At 50.7% G+C, this 22,173-nt stretch overlaps 2 protein-coding genes, 2 long non-coding RNA genes and 1 pseudogene across 16 annotated transcripts; 2 read left to right on the top strand and 3 right to left on the bottom strand.

The window, feature by feature from the left end:
* Positions 1–1,446: 1,446 nt before the first annotated feature.
* LOC129603647 (uncharacterized) lies at positions 1,447–6,868 on the bottom strand. 2 transcript variants are annotated; one of them, XR_008693745.1, is made up of 10 exons: positions 6,727–6,868; positions 6,556–6,620; positions 6,261–6,444; positions 6,035–6,064; positions 5,573–5,967; positions 5,333–5,470; positions 4,407–5,243; positions 4,116–4,230; positions 3,949–4,032; positions 1,447–2,153 (listed from the first exon to the last, which is right to left on the bottom strand). It is a non-coding gene; the product is annotated as an uncharacterized LOC129603647 (long non-coding RNA). The 2 variants fall into 2 exon arrangements; XR_008693746.1 differs by having other exon boundaries at positions 5,573–5,946.
* On the top strand, positions 2,244–20,958 carry LOC114850785 (uncharacterized). Of its 10 annotated transcripts, none has more exons than XM_055506025.1 (17): positions 13,030–13,261; positions 13,367–13,436; positions 13,543–13,600; positions 14,108–14,464; positions 14,633–14,811; positions 14,919–15,196; positions 15,637–15,788; positions 15,960–16,402; positions 16,496–16,817; positions 16,949–17,023; positions 17,124–17,817; positions 17,948–18,160; positions 18,251–18,525; positions 18,624–18,874; positions 18,968–19,216; positions 19,305–20,059; positions 20,825–20,958. In XM_055506025.1, exons 4-17 carry the CDS (start codon positions 14,111–14,113, stop codon positions 20,887–20,889), a joined length of 4,305 nt encoding a protein of 1,434 aa, XP_055362000.1. In that variant the 5' UTR covers positions 13,030–13,261; positions 13,367–13,436; positions 13,543–13,600; positions 14,108–14,110; the 3' UTR covers positions 20,890–20,958. The 10 variants fall into 10 exon arrangements, with proteins under 10 accessions (XP_055361994.1, XP_055361996.1, XP_055361995.1 ...); XM_055506022.1 differs by having other exon boundaries at positions 13,531–13,600; XM_055506024.1 differs by lacking the exon at positions 13,367–13,436 and having other exon boundaries at positions 13,531–13,600.
* On the top strand, positions 6,125–11,835 carry LOC129602951 (uncharacterized). Of its 2 annotated transcripts, XM_029139044.3 has the most exons (11): positions 6,125–6,455; positions 6,587–6,661; positions 6,758–7,451; positions 7,582–7,794; positions 7,885–8,180; positions 8,279–8,529; positions 8,623–9,504; positions 9,582–9,597; positions 10,209–10,342; positions 10,442–10,497; positions 10,589–11,835. In XM_029139044.3, the coding sequence occupies exons 1-7, from the start codon at positions 6,165–6,167 to the stop codon at positions 8,966–8,968; spliced, it is 2,166 nt and encodes a 721-aa protein (XP_028994877.2). In that variant the 5' UTR covers positions 6,125–6,164; the 3' UTR covers positions 8,969–9,504; positions 9,582–9,597; positions 10,209–10,342; positions 10,442–10,497; positions 10,589–11,835. The 2 variants fall into 2 exon arrangements, with proteins under 2 accessions (XP_028994877.2, XP_055362008.1); XM_055506033.1 differs by lacking the exon at positions 9,582–9,597.
* On the bottom strand, positions 12,464–12,525 carry LOC114849137 (U6 spliceosomal RNA; annotated as a pseudogene).
* Positions 14,333–16,000, bottom strand: LOC129603650 (uncharacterized). 2 transcript variants are annotated; one of them, XR_008693753.1, is made up of 5 exons: positions 15,862–16,000; positions 15,619–15,756; positions 15,442–15,529; positions 14,644–14,817; positions 14,333–14,467 (listed from the first exon to the last, which is right to left on the bottom strand). It is a non-coding gene; the product is annotated as an uncharacterized LOC129603650 (long non-coding RNA). The 2 variants fall into 2 exon arrangements; XR_008693752.1 differs by having other exon boundaries at positions 15,442–15,756.
* Positions 20,959–22,173: the final 1,215 nt, after the last annotated feature.

Raw genomic sequence — 22,173 nt, 5'->3', positions numbered from 1 at the left:
TGACGTGCGTGAGCGGAAACGGCAAAATGTTTTTTATACAACTGACATATTTTCAGACGTGAACTTCACAACATAGATTTGTTTTTAATTTATTTCTTTGAATAATGTGTACGTGAGTATTTCTGGTATTTATAATGTATTGATCAATTCAATTTAAAACACTTTATCTCTATTATTTATCCCTGAAGGCCAATTAAGGTAAGCATCCAGGAAAATTAATATTACTATTAAGATCAATTAAAGCGTCATTGTACAGGACAGCATTCTGATGGATAACTACTGCTGGGATTACAGTGTTTCTCCTATTTGGGTCCTGCATCAGGGAGTCTGTGTCCTGATGGGAGCCACTGGAACATGGGACTCAGGATGTGAGGGGTCCCGACAGATTTCTTTCTTTGCAGGCTAATGGATTCAAACCAGGAGGTGACGGAGAAAGCGAGCACACTCAATAACGAAGTAGTAGGAGGAGGCCATGAGCCGCACAGTTGGCTTCCGTAAATTAAGACGTTGTATTGTAGCTTCAAGTCTGCTTGTACAAATCTCATCAGGACTTCCAGAAAAACAGAAAAGAACATTTAAAGAAGAACAAATGTTGTATAAAAACTTGAAATGTAACTACAGACAAGTCAAAGCTACAATAGAGGAGTGGAACTACTGGTACTATTGTACATTTAGCCACAGTACAGTTATGCCACTTCTTCAGTAGACGTGTCTGTGTAAATGTCTTCAATAAACCTAAACCCATTCTTGGTCAAATCTTAGAGCTTTTGTTTGAAGCAGAATCAAATCGACAAAATTAATGTCAAAACCAAAGTGACTGCGTGAAAAATGCAGCATGTCAAAACTCCAAGTCAAACCTCAAATTCACACTATGAAGAAACATATTGGTAATAAGACATTTTCTGTAGTATTACCTAATGAATACATCTCATGTTATTACCAACATCAGAATCACAACTGTTTTTTTTTTTTCCTGTTCTCAGGAACAAACTTCATCCGCTGTCACGTTATTTTTCTTTATCACAGTTCAGATTCAGATGTATTGCAGCCAATGTTTTCTCCACCAAGTATTGAGTTTGTTCCCTTCCATTATCAAACAGTGAAACACACACTTGGCGTGTAATAATGCAAGCTGCAGAGTAGATCCACGTCCCTTCTATCACCAGCAAATCCCGAGTAGGTGGCAGCTCACGGCCCACAACTTTAGGGAGTGCCTTCATCTGCGCTGCAAGGTTCTGTGGGGCGCAGTCTCTGGAAGAAGAGAAAGGACACACGCAGCATCTTAAATGTTCCAAAGTAAGTCTTCACAACATGATGGCTGGGACTGACCTTTTGCTTTCTTGCTGACCTGTGGATTTCCCCATTGCGGAGCTCCTCTGCAGGAGACGGAGGTGTTGGCTTAACACGAGGTTGGTTTATGCGCCTTATGATCTTGGTACTTGCCCACAAAAACGGGTGCACAGCAGGAGTGTGATTTTTAAATGTTTTCAGAGTTTATGAACTAGAATAAACCAAGTAAATGTCAAATCTTAGCTCTGTTGCGCTGACACCAACCATTGGGTGAGAAAACAAGGTTTAAATTTGATTTATGCAAATATAGAAGAAGATGAAATATTATCAGCGTTGAGTCTTTTGGCACCTTTCACTCATGTCCACCGTGACACAAATGTGAACAAGTCTATAGCCTAAACAACCAACTACCACACAGACCTGTAAAGAACTGACCATGACATCTTCACAGACTGACTGGAGATGGGCTGCATGTGCAACAAATAATCCAACATCTGCATGGCTTAGGTTAGATCTGGCAATAAAAGCATGTGACACCACGTGGTCCAACGCCAGTTAATGGAATTACCACCCCGGGGCCGTTTCAAACTGGTAAATGACAGACTTTCTAGAAACAAACGCAACATATGAACAATATACTGTTACAAGTACATACACATACAAACAAGACTTACGTACTGTGCATTATGATGCTGCATCACTGCTGCTAAAGTTGACTCCACCTCAGCCAATACTTGGGGCTGACGTTGCTGTGGCATATCATAATTAAGTCTCAGCACAGAGGATGAACCCGTCCCACCAGAGGCTTGCTAAGAGGTGGTAGCGGTGGAAGAGAGGCTTGATAAGAAGGTTGGTTGGGGCACCTGAAACAAAAATAGTAATCAACCAATAGTTTAAATTAGAATTACACGGAACAAACCTAAACAAACTTAAAGAGCAGAGACAGAATTTCTTTAACCAAAGGAAACCCTGCAGTTGTAGGAGATGCTTCTCTGCCTCTGCTTGCCAGCATCTATCAGCGTTGCCAGACATACAGTAATTATCGTGTTTAGAGCGAAAATAAGAAACGCGAGTTCAAAATGTTAACAAACTAGTAAAAGACTCCGGTGGTGCAGAGACTGGCCAATAGACCAAGCTACTTTACCGGCCTGTCTGCGAGTTGGACGCTACGGTTCAGGAGCGGATTCAACCTGTTCAATGAGGCCGAATCCTTCTGACGCTGCGGTATTCAAGGTGCGTTGGACATTGCGATGTTAAAAACATGCAAAAGAAAACACGGACACGACATCAAGTCTCTAGTTCCGAAAATCAATAAAATTGTCGAAATAACCGAACCTCCTTGATTTCCATAGGCTACGTGCCCATAGAATAAGTTTGTTTTAAAATTCACGTGACTTTTAAAGTTGTTAAATTTCATACGATAGTTTGGGTTAAAATGTGATCATCTTAAAAGCTACAGTACTATATTTCTTTGTTTTTTTTTTCTTCTTCTTCTTCTTCTTCTTTGTTTCTCCGGCGCCGGTCGAGCTGGCTGCTGGTCACAACAGCTCCTGTCCTCTTACTTCTATTTATCACTTTCTTCACCTACTCAAGTTTATCTTTCTAGTGTTTTGTTAGTAGCATTAGTGTACACAACCTGTACACAGCTTTTATATAGTTTTTCTAAGTGTGGCGCAGTACAAACGCTGTTTTAAAGCTACGATGTGCGTCGGGGCCAGAGCGCGCATCGTTTACACCGCGGAGCAGCTGATCGCGCTGCGCAGCGCCGTAGTTCTGCCCAGAGACAGACACGAGATCACCGCTGAGGTGCTGCTGTGTAATAATTGCTGTGTACGTCCCACCCTCCGCTAACGCTGACACAGCTTCTGAGACCCTGCTCTCAGTCACCAGCAGGCTGCAAACACAGCACCCACAGGCCCTCTTCCTGATCTCTGGGGACTTTAACCATGCACCTCCTTCAGCTGCTCTGCCTACATACACCCAGTATGTGACCTGCCCCACCAGAGTCAACAAAACCCCAGACTTATTCTATGCCAACACCAAAGAGGCCTACACTGCACCCTCCCTCCCACCGTTGGGCAGAGCTGACCACAACATCCTGCAAACCTTTTGTCACCTCATACCACTGGATTACCAGCCCCCACAGCCCTTCACACCTTTACACAAAGCCCTCTACCCTCAGCCCTGACGACTGGTGACTCATCCCAACAACACCGCCTCACTTCACACAACACTGAGACACTGCCTCAACCCCTATCCTTCTCCAGCACCCAGGTGAGAAGTGAGCTCAGGAAGATCAAGGCCAGGAAAGCAGCTGGACCAGACGGCATCAGCTCCAGACTCCTAAAGTCCTGCGCAGGCGAACTGTGCAGAGTTATGGAGCATGTCTTCAACCTGAGCCTCAAGCTGAGGGTGGTACCACAGCTCTGCAAGACCTCCTGCGTGGTACCAGTGCCCAAGACACCACACGCTAAAGACCCCAGCAGCTTCAGACCAGCGGCTCTGACATCACACCTGATGAAGACATTGGAGAGACTGGTCCTGGGTCACCTCCGCTCTGCAGTGGGAACCTACCTGGACCCGCTGCAGTTCGCCTACCGACACGGCATAAGAGCAGACGACGCCGTCATCTTCCTCCTACATCGAGCTCTTTCTCACCTAGAGAAGCCCGGCAGCACTGTGAGGATCATGTTCTTTGACTTCTCCAGTGCCTTCAACACCATCCAGCCGGTGCCTTGCATTCTGCAAGGAGGAGGAGATCCCCACTGCTTCCAGCTGCTTCTCAGCCAATATGAGATCCAGTTTGGGCAGTACCGGGGACAGACCTTCAAGTGGCTCCTGAGTCACGACGTGGGCTACGCTGTGTCCCTGCTGGCCTCACACCAGAAGGAGCGGGAGAGTGGTGACACATCCAGCTCACCACTTATGGCCAACAAGGTGCTGTGGAGTACAACACAGAAATATCTCACTCATCCTAGTACAGTAAAAGTAGAGCCATCATTAGAACTATTATACGGATCCCAACTCACACAGCTCAATCAGAGCAATCATCAAGAAATTCCTATTTCTGTCATAATACACATATTCTGTTCTCCCGCTACACAGGATGCCCTCACCTCCTACAGCAAGCTGTTCCCAGAGGTGATGTCAGCCGTGGAGGGATGCCGTGCCACGGAGGGTTCCAAGTCTGTCCGGAGCCAAGACAAGAAGTTGGTGGAGTTCGGCCCCCACGGAGCCATGACCTACGCCTCCATGTACGAGGCCACGGGGAAAGAGGTTGAGACGTAAGCCTGTGCACAGACAACAAACACCAGTGCAGATGAAATAGTGACATTGAGTCTGTCTGGAACAACCGCGCACACAGTTGTTAGTGATGTTGTTGTTTCTGTAGCTACGTGCAGTGGCTGAGGAAGAAGAAGTGCATCCCAGGCAGCAACCTGCATGCTTTAAAGACCTACATACTGGGCCGGGACCAGGAGAAGAACCAGCATCCCTCCCAGCAGCCCCAGTGCCCACCATCTGACAGTAGGTGTTTCTTTGTCTTTTCTGTGTGAAACAGCTGCTAACGAGCCCTCAGACGAGATGCTCCTGGCTGCTGCCTTGGAGGTGGAGAGTCAGCGTGAGTTCACTCACACGCACAAGCACACATGCAATGGTTATAACCCTTTATCAAATGTAAATGATTCTGTGGTGAACGTGTTTGGACCTGATAATAGCTGTTCTTCTGTTATTCAGAAGCCTTCTATGGATTAATGGTGTAAAACTGTATGTAAGTTATAAGGTGACTACGAGGTACGGTTGATGTTTACTGGACCCTGTAGAGATCAGCTGTAGGCCTAACAACCTAACCTTGGTAGATACTCACGCTTCGCTGTCCGTCTGTATGTCATCACATTATGGTATGGTGATTGTTGTTGTCCGTCAGTAGTTTAACTGGGATAGTAAAGTTTGTTCTGTGCACAGAACACAGACATCAGACAGATTCAACGACACGTGTTGTGGAATCTCTCTCATGTCTGAGTATTTGCATGACTCTGATTACTTTTAGTTATTTTTGCAGAGGTCCCATCTTCAGCCTCCACTCCTGTGCCAGTCGATGACCTGGACCTGTCTTCCAGTGGTGACAGCGGCGTCGCCGTGCGGCCCAGGACCAGAGCTGCAGCCGCAGCTGAGGGCTGTCCTAAACCCTCGCGACCAATTAGTGGCTCAGAGGTGAGACCCCCCCCCTCCCTCTGCAGGGCAGCTCCCCCATTGTGCTTCAAATTGTTTGGCTTGTGCTCACCTTTTGTCTGTTTCTGTGGTGAAGTTGCTGCCTCACAGCTGGAGGCAGACTCTGCCGGAGGAGCAGCAGGACTGGGTGGGCCGGGCTCTGTTCACCAGGAACGCCAGGGGCCAGCGTGTCCTCACCACCGACCTTCGCCTCTGGTGGTACCCTCCCGGAGCCCGGCCCCTCTACACCCAGACCCCTGCATCGTCCCACGCCTTCTTCCAGAGGCCGTTCTTCCTGTGGATGCCCTACAGGATGTGGGCGTGCAGGCTTGTGTGCCCCAGCTGTGACACAAAGCTGACCGGCGCAGGGCTGTACAAGACGGTGCGCAGGGTTCTGGACAGGGACGGCTGGTACTTTATGGGCACAGAGTACCTGGAATGTCGTTCCTGTGGGAAGAAGATGGCCGCCTGGGTCCCGGACATCATCAATCAGTTGGACCCGGGTCACCGGAAATCAATTCCCGGCTGTACTCACCTACAAGTAAGTGCTGAGCCTGTGAGACGCCTACATATAAACGTAAAGAGGCGTGTCGGGTCAGGATTTCAACCGTTGACTTGTTGTGCTCCCTTTCAGGCTGTCCTGCCACAAGTCTGTGATCTCGCAGATGAGGCAGCGGACTTTGGGCAACAGTGCGACCCGCCTTCGCAAACAGCTGATGGAGGACCACACAGAGACCTGGATGTCCTGCACTGCAACGTACCTCGGGGTGCTGAAGAAGCTGGGCGTAGCGGGTGCAGCAGTCAAGCCGGTGACTGTCCCACCCCTGCACCCGGTGCCCACCGTGGGCTGGCTCCTCTCCGTCTTTGTCAGGGACGCCCTGTCTAGGCTGGAGGCGACCAAGGCCAGGGTCACGTCTATCTTCGGCAACATTCTGAAGATGGAATCTACAAAGAAGGTCCGTTTTGGTCATCACGGATCAATCCATCTAATTAGATATAATTAGATCTAATTATAATTATAATCTATATAATTATGTAATTATCAGTGCTGATTACATTTTCTTTCTGCCTTTTGTCACACGTCCAGATGACCTCCAAGCTGGCTGGCAAAGCTGCGGGCACTGCAGCGTGGGTGACAAACGTGGGCAACGAGTACGGACAGGTATGTGTGTGTGTGGGGGGGCATCAGCTTCTTTCCCCTCACCGTGTATGAAATGCATCACTGACCTTGTTGTTCTCTGCTCTCCACCTCTACCAGGTGCTCATGTCCGTCCTCACGGCTGCAGAGGGGGATGGGCTTTTGCCCATGGCCGCAGGGCTGATGCGGCGGTACCGAGAAGCCCAGGTGGCCCCTCCAGCGGTGCTGTACGTGGGCCGTGACTGCTGCTCCCTCACTGGACGGACGGGCACATCCGCCATGTTCTCCGAGTGGGACCAGCTGGTGGTGAGGCTGGACGTGTGGCACCTCATGCGACGCTTTGCCAGAGGTGTCACCACTGAGAGCCACCAGCTGTACCCTCAGTTCATGGCGCGGCTGTCCTACGCCATCTACATGTGGGACCAGGACGACCTGGCTCTGCTGGAGAAGGCCAAGCGCGCAGAGGAGGGCAGAGATTCCTACATCCGTCTCTCTGCCAAGGAGCTGGCGCGTCACTGCCGCCGCTACACGCGCGGCGCGGCAGAGACAGAGAGGCTGATCCAGGAGCTCCTGGATCAGTTCTGGGACCTGCGAAACGATCTGGGCGTCATCCTCATCGATCATGAAAGGATGGAGGCGATTTGGAGCGTGCAGCGTCGTCACCTGAGCTGCATCCAGGATCCCCCGGGAGTGGCGCTCTACACTAAGACGGGGGAGCTGACCAAGGGAGGGATCCGGCTCCCCGTCTACCGCTGCGCCCGAGGATCCACTTCACTGGAGTCCTTCCACCTTCACCTGAACGGCTTCATACCTGGTGAGAAACAAAAGGGGAAACAAACGGCTGTTTAGTTTTTTTCTTGTTACTAGTGTTGTGTTGTTGTGAGATGTTGAAGTTGAGATTGTTTTCCTAATAGTGGAATTTTTTTGTCTCTCCCTGTCTCCAGGCACGTCAGCCAGTGCCCTGCACTTTCAGGTGTACTTGCTGGAGGGCCTGGTACGATGGAATGAAGACCGCGGCAGAGCTTCAGTGGAAGGAGCCCAGAGGCTGGTCCCGCGCTGCTACGATGCCCTGCTGCAGGATTACCTAAAGCGGCTGACCCAAGAGTTTATGGGTATGACGCTGGTGGAGACATACACCCAGCCTGGAGAGTACACAGGTAGTGGACTGGAAATCACAGCATCACACCCCGAGTGATGAGTACATGAGTGAAAACATGTAAACTCATGTCGCCTTGTGTTTCTTTCAGGTGAGCTGATTGGGGTGGAGTACCTGTTTTCCCAGACGGGTGCCGTGCTGGAGGATTTGGGCCGGGATCCAGACGCTCCCGACGGCCTGGATGAGGCTGACGTGGAGGTTGTGGATGATGATGAGGGGGAGGAGGACGAGGGGTTTGGGGAGCTGCAGGACATGCAGTTTCTGCATGACCAGCCTGCTGCTGCTGCTGCTGCTGCTGCTGCTGCTTGTTCAGCTGACACCGACCCCGTCTCACGGGAAAAATCCGCTGTGGAGACGGGAATGGATGTCGCAGAGGGTGACGGCCCTGTAGGTGTAACACATTAGACATAACCCAGCATTTGACTGTGTCTTTTTGGTTACGATGTGGATATTTATTCCATCTTTTTATTCTTTTGCATTTACAGGATGCACTTGGCCCAGATGGGCGTAGCGGGTACCAGCACGTCACCGCTCTGGCCCACGCCCTAGTAGAGCTGCGTCATCACACGTATGCGACGCAGCTAAAGGCCAGAGAGATCATCGCCTTGTGGGAGAAGCTGCTGGATCATGACAAGGAACCAGTTGCCTTCCCCCCGCGCCACCAGGAGCGGTTGGTGACAGGCCGCTTTAAGAGCTTGCGGTCCAGCAGAATTCCCGGCGTGGACAGCATGCAGCGGTGAGATTTCAATCATAGATATGAGTCATCAATATTAAATGTGTCTCCTCATGTCTGTTCTGTCCTTGAACGCTGGGTTCTGGTTTTGTGCAGTTCCTTTCTAGGCAAAGGTGCGGGCGCTGCTCAGTCCCCTAAAGTCAGCAGGCTGGTGGAGGCCATCTTCATGAAGCTGTGTAACGTCCACAGTGAGGGACGTTCACTGGGCGGGGTCCAGGACAGTCGCTGGGGTTCCGTCCTGAGGGACTACAACACCATCCGGGACGTGTTGTTTGTTTTTATCCAGGCACACAGAGAGGAGCAAGGGAATGAGCACCACCTTCCTCCTCAGTACTGTCCCCGGACCAGGTGGACCTGCTGCTGGTACTCAGGGTGTCCCATCACAGTCTCGGAAGGTGAACCCTGTGCTACCTCAGAGGCTGTTGCAGCACCCTCAACCTGAAGACCCCTCAGGGCTGGCAACCACACACCGTGGGCCTGTGGCACCGGCCCTGTATGCCCTGATCGTCTTTCCTGCCATGACCTCTGCAGCCTCCACCACCATCACTGCTTCTCCTGACACAATCACCACTATCACCCACCATGCCATCTCCATCACCGCTGCTGCGCCTGCTGCTGCTGCTGCTGCTGCGCCTGCTGCTGCTGCTGCGCCTGCTGCTGCTGCTGCTGCTGCTGCTGCTGCTGCTGCTGCTGCTGCTCCTGCTGCACCTGCTGCTGCTCTTGCTGCCGCCGCCGCCGTTCCTCGCTCCACAGCCTGGCAGAGGAGGATTAGAGAGGAGGAGCTGCGTCGTCAGCGAGAAAGGGGTCTCCCTCTTAAAGAGAGGAAGATCTTTACACACTTCCGCTGTGGCCGCTGTGGTCAGCCCAAGACCAAACAGTATGGCCACAGCCGCTACAGGGGAGAGTTCTTCTGTGCCACATCGGAGGGTCGCTCTGTGGATGACTGGTTGAAAGAGAAGAGTCGACTGGACCCGAAATGTAGGTCTTTAGATGATTACATTTGCTTGTGTGTGTGGAGCGTCTGTCTGACCTCTGATCTGTTTTATTCTCTACAGACCAGCAGCCGCGCAGGTGAAGGACAATACACAACAATGCACGTGACTCCTTTTAATCTTTTTTCTAATTGCAGGACACACCAACTTGACGTGCAGCATAGTGTCACTTGTATATAGTTTGTGTAATTTTGCTTGTATATATTTTGTGTGTATTTTGAAGTATTTTGTTACAAATTTGTAATGTACATAGTTTAATTTTACTGTTGACAATGTTCTCAAGCTAATTCAATTGATGTTTTTGTTACATAAAAAATCTTTTCAAAGGATCAGTTCAGTGTTGACATCTTTTCTTTGTAATTACATAATGTATAATTTATAAATCTGATGTGAACCAGGTTAATGATGAGGATCGAACATGATCGTATTGATCCATCATGCCACATCTAGTGAGAGAGTAGAACATTTGGTCAGATCTGTGTGTCCCTCACTGACAGCTGTGTGACAGCTGTCAGACACTCGCCCAATCACCAGCTCCCGATCACTTCACCTTGACACTCGCCCAATCACCAGCTCCCGATCACTTCACCTTTATTCCAGGGAGACGATCGTTCAGGGTAAAAGGCCCATCTCCTGCCGACGGCCCCAGGTGGTCTAGGCGGCTCACAATACACATTGTATATCCTGTAGGTGTGACTCTGTGGGGGGCAGGTAGGAGCCCCATAAAGGCTGCCTGGATGAGGCTGTTGGTCTCGTCAAGGTCTAGTCTCAGGCTGCAACAACTTTGGGGAAGTCCACAAAAAAGAAATGGAAAACTTTGGAAGGTGAGGTCTAACTGGATTCTTTATCTTCTTCTTTTTGCTATCAACTGTATATGTGTTCAGCCCTTCATTAATCATTACATGTTGAACTATTATTTACAGAACAGCACCTTTGATAAAACACATAGAGAGAAAAAGGAGCCAGGAGTATACAGAAGGTTTGTATTTTTTTACTGCACTCAATATTAACTTGTATTTTTCATTACATTACAGCAATGATGTGATTGACATGCTTCTGTTTTTACTTAGAAACATCAAGGGTATCTTCTGAGGACGAATCCCTTGCCTGGCACTCCCCATGGAGATCATCATCCTCCTCACCCGCCACAAGCACTGCCAACATTGCTTTTCCAGTGGCTGCCACCACCGCTGCCACCACCGCTGCTTCACTACAAGAATATGCTGCAACTACTGATTCACCAAAGGGTGCTGGGGCCGCAGCCGCCGCAGCCGCCGCAGCCGCCGACGCTGCCGCCACCGCTGCGTCAACTGCTGCTGCCGCTGTGTCAGACATGGCCACTGCCGCCACCAAAGCTGTGGCAGCAGTCGCCGCCGCTGCTACAACCGCTGTCTCGGCAGCCGCCACCGCCGCTGCCTCAGCTGCCTCGGCAGCCGCCACCGCCGCTGCCTCGGCTCCCTCGGCTCCCTCGGCTGCCTCGGCTGCTGCCGCCACCGCTGCTTCCTGTACCCGCCACAGTGGTCCATCACGGATGACTGTATGGAGAAGAAAGAAGGCAAAACAGGAGGATGCAGAAGCCTTAAAAAAGGAGGAAGGGCGCCAACAACAGCGCCAAGAGGAGCCCCAAGAAGAGCTCCAAGAGGAGCCCCAAGAGGAGCCCCAAGAAGAGCTCCAAGACGAGCCCCAAGAGGAGCCCCAAGAGGAGCCCCAAGAAGAGCGCCAAAACCAATGCCGACATTGTGGACTTCCCAGGACCCTGTTGAAGGGGCATGCCTTTTACAAAGGGCATTTCTACTGCACACACACTGCAGGACCTGGGGCAAAGTCTGCCAATGAGTGGCTGAAGGAGCAGGAAGAAAAGGAAGCACCAAAAATTCCCAGGACAACTGCCTTCACCATGAGGAAAAAGTGGGAGAATGAGCACAGTTTCAAATCTCCAAAAAACAGAAGGAAGCCGAATAAACTTAGAATCTGCCAGCTGTGTGGCCTGCCAAAGCAGAAAGATTATGGCCACAGCCAGCACCAGTATGAACACTTTTGTGCTCTTTACGCTGGCAAATCTGTAGAGTTGTGGCTGGCAGAGAGGAGGTGTATGGAGTCACCCACCACATAATTACTGGTGTCACTCTGTGTGTGTGTGTGTGTGTGTGTGTGTGTGTGTGTGTGTGTGTGTGTGTGTGTGTGTGTGTAAATAATCATGTTAATTCAAAGTTTATTTTAGCATTCATCGCTTGAAAGTCAAATGTTAGTAGTAGTAGTAGTAGGAAAGAAGTGACCCTCCACCGCAATATTGCTTGTGTCATTATGTTGTGTGTGTGTAATAAAAATATGTTACCTCTAAGTTTTTTTGGTAAATCTTATTATAACAATACAAATAATAATAATAATAATAATAATAACAATGATGATGATGATGATGATGATATGGCTCGTTGGTCTATCTGATTCTCGCTCTGGGTGCCAGAGGTTCAGGGTTCAAATCCTGGACGAGCCGTCTCCAGGTATTAATGCAGTCAACGAGTGCCACATAAGAAGCTAACTTAAGCGCTGCCGACCCGTTCAGGGTCTACCCTGCCTCTCGCCCATACCCAGCTGGGTTAGGCTCCAGCGCTCCCGTGACCCCGCATATGGGAATAGGCCGATTGGAAATAGGATGGATGATGATCATAATAATAGCTTCGATCTTTACGAGATGTGCATAAACGCAGCTCCCTCCGGCCACATGGCTAATTTGCATGCATGCGTCACGCCCCAGGTCACGCCCCAACTTCCCCTGTAACGTTCCGTTTTGTCTTCACGACGTCGGGCAAAAACCTAGGACAAAAAGAGCAGGAAACAAAAGGGCCAGCTAGCTGCATCCCGCGGAGACACGCCAGGCCGTACCGCGTGTGGTGGGCGTGTCCGCGGGTGCAAAAAACTACCCGAAGCGTTGCCAAGCAATTGTTGGGGCCATGCTAATCTTCTCTGTATCGTTCCAATTTTAGTATATGTGCTACTGAAGTAACGCAACATCTCATTGAAACTCACCCCTACTTATAGGGGCTATGTCCATGAACACTCTCTGTTGTGGTGGCGCAATAGATCCAATGCGTGGTCACAGGTTGACATCTGCTGGCGACACTGAGAAACTGCAGGTGAGGGTTGAGCACAAGAAACAAGAGCGACAGGAAGAAAGTTTATTGGCTTTTATTGTTGTTTTACTTGTTGTTTATTGTCTTTCTGTGACATCACACATGCTAGAAACAGACCAGAGTTGAACCAGTGACTATAATTAGCTGTGACTGTGTTACAAGGTGAAACACTGAGAAGAATACGAGGTGGTGGAGCTTTTGTCTCTTCAGTCTGATAAGTAAAATATAATAAATCATAAAACCATGAACTTATGTTTAACCATCACGTTCAACAAACTGTATTTCAAAATAAGAGCCGTAACCAGAAGTTGACCCGAAAATATTTAAAATATTATTTAAAATGAGGAACGCTTCACGAATTTGCGTGTCATCCTTGCGCCACCTGGAAACCAATCCTCTCTTTCCGGTTGTCCTACATGGCTTGCATCCTAATTGGTCTGTCCTACTTGTCAGCTAAACGATGTAATTGGCTAGTTTTGCTGGACACCGCGAGGAAGAGGCGTCAATTTTATTCTACTTCACTGCCATTCCGTTTTTAAAGACTCAGTCTTTGTCGACATTTCTTTCTTTACAGCGATAAACTTTATTGTGAGTAGCGGACTTTTCACGAAGGTAAGAATGCATTTTAATACACTTGCGAACTCCTTTTCTTTAAATTTTAAACAAGTTCACCTTATTTTTACCTTATTTTTAACGGTTTTGCACCCACATTTTCAGTCTCCTCCACAGTACACGACGTTTTCGACAGTTCTTTATATTTGCTTTTCATTGTCGGAGTTTCACGAAGGTAAGAATGCATTTTAATACACTTGCGAACTCCGTTTCTTTAAATTTTAAACAAGTTCACCTTATTTTTCACGGTCTTGCACCCACATTTTCAGTCTCTTCCACAGTACACGACGTTTTCGACAGTTCTTTATATTTGCTTTTCATTGTCGGAGTTTCACGAAGGTAAGAATGCATTTTAATACATTTGCGAACTCCTTTTCTTTAAATTTTAAACAAGTTCACCTTATTTTTCACGGTCTTGCACCCACATTTTCAGTCTCTTCCACAGTACACGACGTTTTCGACAGTTCTTTATATTTGCTTTTCATTGTCGGAGTTTGCTCCGTTTAAATAAAATTACATCTTCAAACATGCGACCACCTTTTACCAGTATTTTACCTTAATGACTAGATACTTCTTTTAGAGAGTTATTGCTCGTAATTCGTATTCATGTGTCAGGCATCAATGCACAATTAATTGTGAACTACCTAAAATGCACGTTTTCTTTATTTAGAAAAGCTAATTTCTGTATAAACGTTCTATAACGCACTCAGTGTACTCATTTATTATATGGTAAAATCACTATAAAGTAGTAAGAAAATATTAAAAACGCATGCTAGAATATGATAAGACATATAATGTTTTTATTACCGTGTGTACAGCTCATTGTATGTTTCTCTGATTCCTTAGATCATGGACCATCGCCCTTTGTTCCGTGTGCAGCCTTCGTCCACTGAGCTCACTCTCAGGCCCTCACCAGAAGCACTGACGGTGGCCCAGGCCTATCATGGGTCTGAGGCATGGAAGGTGAAGGTGCCTCAGAAGGTGAAGGAGGAGGCGAAAGCTCGCATTCTGCAAGGAGGAGGAGATCCCCACTGCTCCCAGCTGCTTCTCAGCCAATATGAGATCCAGTTTGGGCAGTACCGGGGACAGACCTTCAAGTGGCTCCTGAGTCACGACGTGGGCTACGCTGTGGCCCTGCTGGCCTCACACCAGAAGGAGCGGGAGAGTGGTGACACATCCAGCTCACCACTTATGGCCAACAAGGTGCTGTGGAGTACAACACAGAAATATCTCACTCATCCTAGTACAGTAAAAGTAGAGCCATCATTAGAACTATTATACGGATCCCAACTCACACAGCTCAATCAGAGCAATCATCAAGAAATTCCTATTTCTGTCATAATACACATATTCTGTTCTCCCGCTACACAGGATGCCCTCACCTCCTACAGCAAGCTGTTCCCAGAGGTGATGTCAGCCGTGGAGGGACGCCGTGCCACGGAGGGTTCCAAGTCTGTCCGGAGCCAAGACAAGAAGTTGGTGGAGTTCGGCCCCCACGGAGCCATGACCTACGCCTCCATGTACGAGGCCACGGGGAAAGAGGTTGAGACGTAAGCCTTTGCACAGACAACAAACACCAGTGCAGATGAAATAGTGACATTGAGTCTGTCTGGAACAACCGCGCACACAGTTGTTAGTGATGTTGTTGTTTCTGTAGCTACGTGCAGTGGCTGAGGAAGAAGAAGTGCATCCCAGGCAGCTCTCTGCATGCTTTAAAGACCTACATACTGGGCCGGGACCAGGAGAAGAACCAGCATCCCTCCCAGCAGCCCCAGTGCCCACCATCTGACGGTGTTGTGCTCCCAGTTGCTGTTCCTGCTGCCTCCACGCGTGTCTCTGAAAAGCTGATTTCTTTGTCTTCTCTGTGTGAAACAGCTGCTAACGAGCCCTCAGACGAGATGCTCCTGGCTGCTGCCTTAGAGGTGGAGAGTCAGCGTGAGTTCACTCACACGCACACGCACACATGCAATGGTTATAACCCTTTATCAAATGTAATGATTCTGTGGTGAACGTGTTTGGACCTGATAATAGCTGTTATTCTGTTATTCAGAAGCCTTCTATGGATTAATGGTGTAAAACTGTATGTAAGTTATAAGGTGACTACGAGGTAAGGTTGATGTTTACTGGACCCTGTAGAGATCAGCTGTAGGCCTAACAACCTAACCTTGGTAGATACTCACGCTTCGCTGTCCGTCTGTATGTCATCACATTATGGTATGGTGATTGTTGTTGTCCGTCAGTAGTTTAACTGGCATAGTAAAGTTTGTTCTGTGCACAGAACACAGACATCAGACAGATTCAACGACACGTGTTGTGGAATCTCTCTCATGTCTGAGTATTTGCATGACTTTGATTACTTTTAGTTATTTTTGCAGAGGTCCCATCTTCAGCCTCCACTCCTGTGCCCGTTGATGACCTGGACCTGTCTTCCAGTGGTGACAGCAGCGTCGCCGTGCGGCCCAGGACCAGAGCTGCAGCCGCAGCTGAGGGCTGTCCTAAACCCTCGCGGCCAATTAGTGGCTCAGAGGTGAGACACCCCCCTCCCTCCCTCTGCAGGGCAGCTCCCCCACTGTGCTTCAAATTGTTTGGCTTGTGCTCACCTTTTGTCTGTTTCTGTGGTGAAGTTGCTGCCTGCATCCCCCACTGTGCTTCACATTGTTTGGCTTGTGCTGACCTTTTGTCTGTTTCTGTGTTGAAGCTGCTGCCTCACAGCTGGAGGCAGACTCTGCCGGAGGAGCAGCAGGACTGGGTGGGCCGGGCTCTGTTCACCAGGAACGCCAGGGGCCAGCGTGTCCTCACCACCGACCTTCGCCTCTGGTGGTACCCTCCCGGAGCCCGGCCCCTCTACACCCAGACCCCTGCATCGTCCCACGCCTTCTTCCAGAGGCCGTTCTTCCTGTGGCTGCCCTACAAGATGTGGGCGTGCAGGCTTGTGTGCCCCAGCTGTGACACGAAGCTGACCGGCGCAGGACTGCACAAGACGGTGCGCAGGGTTCTGGACAGGGACGGCTGGTACTTTATGGGCACAGAGTGCCTGGAATGTCGTTCCTGTGGGAAGAAGATGGCCGCCTGGGTCCCGGACATCATCAATCAGTTGGACCCGGGTCACCGGAATCAATTCCCGGCTGTACTCACCTACAAGTAAGTGCTGAGCCTGTGAGACGCCTACATATAAACGTAAAGAGGCGTGTCGGGTCAGGATTTCAACCGTTGACTTGTTGTGCTCCCTTTCAGGCTGTCCTGCCACAAGTCGGTGATCTCGCAGATGAGGCAGCGGACTTTGGGCAACAGTGCGACCCGCCTTCGCAAACAGCTGATGGAGGACCACACAGAGACCTGGATGTCCTGCACTGCAACGTACCTCGGGGTGCTGAAGAAGCTGGGCGTAGCGGGTGCAGCAGTCAAGCCGGTGACTGTCCCACCCCTGCACCCGGTGCCCACCGTGGGCTGGCTCCTCTCCGTCTTTGTCAGGGACGCCCTGTCTAGGCTGGAGGCGACCAAGGCCAGGGTCACGTCTATCTTCGGCAACATTCTGAAGATGGATTCTACAAAGAAGGTCCGTTTTGGTCATCACGGATCAATCCATCTAATTAGATATAATTAGATCTAATTATGATTATAATCTATATAGTTATGTAATTATCAGTGCTGATTACATTTTCTTTCTGCCTATTGTCACACGTCCAGATGACCTCCAAGCTGGCTGGCAAAGCTGCGGGCACTGCAGCGTGGGTGACAAACGTGGGCAACGAGTACGGACAGGTATGTGTGTGTGTGTGTGGGGGGGCATCAGCTTCTTTCCTCTCACCGTGTATGAAATGCATCACTGACCTTGTTGTTCTCTGCTCTCCACCTCTACCAGGTGCTCATGTCCGTCCTCACGGCTGCAGAGGGGGATGGGCTTTTGCCCATGGCCGCAGGGCTGATGCGGCGGTACCGAGAAGCCCAGGTGGCCCCTCCAGCGGTGCTGTACGTGGACCGTGACTGCTGCTCCCTCACTGGACGGACGGGCACATCCGCCATGTTCTCCGAGTGGGACCAGCTGGTGGTGAGGCTGGACGTGTGGCACCTCATGCGACGCTTTGCCAGAGGTGTCACCACTGAGAGCCACCAGCTGTACCCTCAGTTCATGGCGCGGCTGTCCTACGCCATCTACCTGTGGGACCAGGACGACCTGGCTCTGCTGGAGAAGGCCAAGCGCGCAGAGGAGGGCAGAGATTCCTTCATCCGTCTCTCTGCCAAGGAGCTGGCGCGTCACTGCCGCCGCTACACGCGCGGCGCGGCAGAGACGGAGAGGCTGATCCAGGAGCTCCTGGATCAGTTCTGGGACCTGCGAAACGATCTGGGCGTCGTCCTCATAGATCATGAAAGGATGGAGGCGATTTGGAGCGTGCAGCGTCGTCACCTGAGCTGCATCCAGGATCCCCCGGGAGTGGCGCTCTACACTAAGACGGGGGAGCTGACCAAGGGAGGGATCCGGCTCCCCGTCTACCGCTGCGCCCGAGGATCCACTTCACTGGAGTCCTTCCACCTTCACCTGAACCGCTTCATACCTGGTGAGAAACAAAAGGGGAAACAAACGGCTGTTTAGTTTTTTTCTTCTTACTAGTGTTGCGTTGTTGTGAGATGTTGAAGTTGAGATTGTTTTCCTAATAGTGGAATTTTTTTGTCTCTCCCTGTCTCCAGGCACGTCAGCCAGTGCCCTGCACTTTCAGGTGTACTTGCTGGAGGGCCTGGTACGATGGAATGAAGACCGCGGCAGAGCTTCAGTGGAAGGAGCCCAGAGGCTGGTCCCGCGCTGCTACGATGCCCTGCTGCAGGATTACCTCAAGCAGCTGACCCAAGAGTTTATGGGTATGACGCTGGTGGAGACATACACCCAGCCTGGAGAGTACACAGGTAGTGGACTGGAAGTCACAGCATCACACCCCGAGTGATGAGTACATGAGTGAAAACATGTAAACTCATGTCGCCTTGTGTTTCTTTCAGGTGAGCTGATTGGGGTGGAGTACCTGTTTTCCCAGACGGGTGCCGTGCTGGAGGATTTGGGCCGGGATCCAGACGCTCCCGACGGCCTGGATGAGGCTGACGTGGAGGTTGTGGATGATGATGAGGGGGAGGAGGACGAGGGGTTTGGGGAGCTTCAGGACATGCAGTTTCTGCATGACCAGCCGACACCTTCAGCTTCAGCTGACACCGACCCCGTCTCACGGGAAGAATCCGCTGTGGAGACGGGAATGGATGTCGCAGAGGGTGACGGCCCTGTAGGTGTAACACATTAGACATAACCCAGCATTTGACTGTGTCTTTTTGGTTACGATGTGGATATTTATTCCATCTTTTTATTCTTTTGCATTTACAGGATGCACTTGGCCCAGATGGGCGTAGCGGGTACCAGCACGTCACCGCTCTGGCCCACGCCCTAGTAGAGCTGCGTCATCACACGTATGCGACACAGCTAAAGGCCAGAGAGATCATCGCCTTGTGGGAGAAGCTGCTGGATCATGACAAGGAACCAGTTGCCTTCCCCCCGCGCCACCAGGAGCGGTTGGTGACAGGCAGGTTTAAGAGCTCGCGGTCAAGCAGCATTGCCGGCGTGGACAGCGTGCAGCGGTGAGATTTCAATCATAGATATGAGTCATCAATATTAAATGTGTCTCCTCATGTCTGTTCTGTCCTTGAACGCTGGGTTCTGGTTGTGTGCAGTTCCTTTCTAGGCAAAGGTGCGGGCGCTGCTCAGTCCCCTAAGGTCAGCAGGCTGGTGGAGGCCATCTTCCTGGAGCTGTGTGACGTCCACAGTGAGGGACGTTCACTGGGCGGGGTCCGGGTCAGTCGCTGGGCTTCCGTCCTGAGGGACTACAACACCATCCGGGACGTTGTAGTCAGCTGCCCCACGCTGATGACCAACACCTCCATCCACCTCTACAACGTCAACCAGAAGACGCTCCTGCAGTGGTAGGATCCATCTCACCTCACTGGAACTGTAGACGAGGCAGCAGATGATTGAAAGCTGTCATGATAAGGGATGTTTGTTTTTATCCAGGCACACAGAGAGGAGCAAGGGAATGAGCACCACCTTCCTCCTCAGTACTGTCCCCGGACCAGGCGGACCTGCTTCTGGTACTCAGGGTGTCCCATCACAGTCTCTGAAGGTGAACCCTGTGCTACCTCAGAGGCCGTTGCAGCACCCACAAACTGAAGACACCTCAGGGCTGGCAACCACACACCGTGGGCCTGTGGCACCGGCCCTGTATGACCTGATTGTCTCTGCTGCCATGGCTTCTGAAGCATCAGCTGCCACCATCACTGCTTCACCAGACACAATCACCACTACCACCCACCATGCCATCTCCATCACCGCTGCTGCACCTGCTGCTGCTGCTGCTGCTGCTCCTGCTGCTGCTGCTGCTGCTGCTCCTGCTGCTGCTCCTGCTCCTGCTCCTGCTCCTGCTCCTGCTCCTGCTCCTGCTCCTGCTGCTGCTCCTGCTCCTGCTCCTGCTCCTGCTCCTGCTCCTGCTGCCGCCGCCGCCGCCGCCGCCGCCGCCGCCGCCGCTGCTGTTCCTCGCTCCACAGCCTGGCAGAGGAGGATTAGAGAGGAGGAGCTGCGTCGTCAGCGAGAAAGGGGTCTCCCTCTTAAAGAGAGGAAGATCTTTACACACTTCCGCTGTGGCCGCTGTGGTCAGCCCAAGACCAAACAGTATGGCCACAGCCGTTACAGGGGAGAGTTCTTCTGTGCCACATCGGAGGGTCGCTCTGTGGATGACTGGTTGAAAGAGAAGAGACGACTGGACCCGAAATGTAGGTCTTTAGATGATTACATTTCCTTGTGTGTGTGTGGAGCGTCTGTCTGACCTCTGATCTGTTTTATTCTGTACAGACCAGCAGCCGCCCAGGTGAAGGACAATCCACAACAATGCACGTGACTCCTTTTAATCTTTTTTCTAATTGCAGGACACACCAACTTGACGTGCAGCATAGTGTCACTTGTATATAGTTTGTGTAATTTTGCTTATATATATTTTGTGTGTATTTTTAAAATCTATCTAATTTTAATAGAGTATTTTGTTACAAATTTGTAATGTACATAGTTTAATTTTACTGTTGACAATGTTCTCAAGCTAATTTAATTGATGTTTTTGTTACATAAAAAATCTTTCAAAGGATCAGTTCAGTGTTGACATCTTTTCTTTGTAATTACATAATGTATAATTTATAAATCTGATGTGAACCAGGTTAATTATGAGGATCGAACATGATCGTATTGATCCATCATGCCACATCTAGTGAGAGAGTAGAACATTTGATCAGATCTGTGTGTCCCTCACTGACAGCTGTGTGACAGCTGTCAGACACTCGCCCAATCACCAGCTCCCGATCACTTCACCTTGACACTCGCCCAATCACCAGCTCCCGATCACTTCACCTTGACACTCGCCCAATCACCAGCTCCCGATCACTTCACCTTTATTCCAGGGAGACGATCGTTCAGGGTAAAAGGCCCATCTCCTGCCGACGGCCCCAGGTGGTCTAGGCGGCTCACAATACACATTGTATGTCCTGTAGGTGTGACTCTGTGGGGGGCAGGTAGGAGCCCCATAAAGGCTGCCTGGATGAGGCTGTTGGTCTAGTCAAGGTCTAGTCTCAGGCTGCAACAACTTTGGGGAACTCCACAAAAAAGAAATGGAAAACTTTGGAAGGTGAGGTCTAACTGGATTCTTTATCTTCTTCTTTTTGCTATCAACTGTATATGTGTTCAGCCCTTCATTAATCATTACATGTTGAACTATTATTTACAGAACAGCACCTTTGATAAAACACATAGAGAGAAAAAGGAGCCAGGAGTATACAGAAGGTTTGTATTTTTTTACTGCACTCAATATTAACTTGTATTTTTCATTACATTACAGCAATGATGTGATTGACATGCTTCTGTTTTTACTTAGAAACATCAAGGGTATCTTCTGAGGACGAATCCCTTGCCTGGCACTCCCCATGGAGATCATCATCCTCCTCACCCGCCACAAGCACTGCCAACATTGCTCTTCCAGAGGCTGCCACCACCGCTGCCGCCGCCAACGCCACCGCCGCTGCCGCCGCTGCCGCCGCAGCTTCACTACAAGAACATGCTGCAAACCACTGATCACCAAAGGGTGCTGGGGCCGCAGCCGCCGCCGCCGCCGCGGCTGCCGCCCGCTGCATCAGCTGCCTCGGCAGCCGCCACCGCTGCCTGCCGCCGCTGCATCAGCTGCCTCGGCAGCCGCCACCGCTGCTGCCGCCGCTGCATCAGCTGCCTCGGCAGCCGCCACCGCTGCTGCCGCCGCTGCATCAGCTGCCTCAGCTCCCTTGGCTGCCGCCACCGCCGCTGCATCAGCTGCCTCAGCTGCCTCAGCTGCCTCAGCTCCCTCGGCTGCCGCCACCGCCGCTGCATCAGCTCCCTCGGCTCCCTCGGCTCCCTCGGCTGCCTCGGCTGCCACCACCGCCGCTGCATCAGCTCCCTCGGCTCCCTCGGCTGCCTCGGCTGCCACCACCGCCGCTGCCTCGGCTGCCTCGGCTCCCTCGGCTGCCTCAGCTGCTGCCGCCACCGCTGCTTCCTGTACCCGCCACAGTGGTCCATCACGGATGACTGTATGGAGAAGAAAGAAGGCAAAACAGGAGGATGCAGAAGCCTTAAAAAAGGAGGAAGGGCGCCAACAACAGCCCCAAGAGGAGCCCCAAGAGGAGCCCCAAGAAGAGCGCCAAAACCAATGCCGACATTGTGGACTTCCCAGGACCCTGTTGAAGGGGCATGCCTTTTACAAAGGGCATTTCTACTGCACACACACTGCAGGGCCTGGGGCAAAGTCTGCCAATGAGTGGCTGAAGGAGCAGGAAGAAAAGGAATCACCAAAAATTCCCAGGACAACTGCCTTCAC

This window comes from Betta splendens, chromosome 22 (assembly GCF_900634795.4).
Source record: "Betta splendens chromosome 22, fBetSpl5.4, whole genome shotgun sequence".
In the NCBI taxonomy this organism is placed as follows: domain Eukaryota; kingdom Metazoa; phylum Chordata; class Actinopteri; order Anabantiformes; family Osphronemidae; genus Betta; species Betta splendens.
This window is presented reverse-complemented; position numbering and strand designations above follow the sequence as displayed.

Excerpts from the sequence above, each read along its gene's own strand:
- LOC114850785 (XM_055506019.1), top strand. The coding sequence starts at position 3,667 with ATGGAGCATGTCTTCAACCTGAGCCTCAAGCTGAGGGTGGTACCACAG. Across the intron at positions 4,816-5,350 it reads CCAGTGCCCACCATCTGACA|AGGTCCCATCTTCAGCCTCC; the intron begins GTAGGTGTTTCT and ends TTATTTTTGCAG. Across the intron at positions 19,217-19,304 it reads CAGAAGACGCTCCTGCAGTG|GCACACAGAGAGGAGCAAGG; the intron begins GTAGGATCCATC and ends GTTTTTATCCAG.
- LOC129602951 (XM_055506033.1), top strand. The coding sequence starts at position 6,165 with ATGAGGCAGCGGACTTTGGGCAACAGTGCGACCCGCCTTCGCAAACAG. Across the intron at positions 7,795-7,884 it reads CCAGCCTGGAGAGTACACAG|GTGAGCTGATTGGGGTGGAG; the intron begins GTAGTGGACTGG and ends TGTTTCTTTCAG. Across the intron at positions 8,181-8,278 it reads TCGCAGAGGGTGACGGCCCT|GATGCACTTGGCCCAGATGG; the intron begins GTAGGTGTAACA and ends TTGCATTTACAG.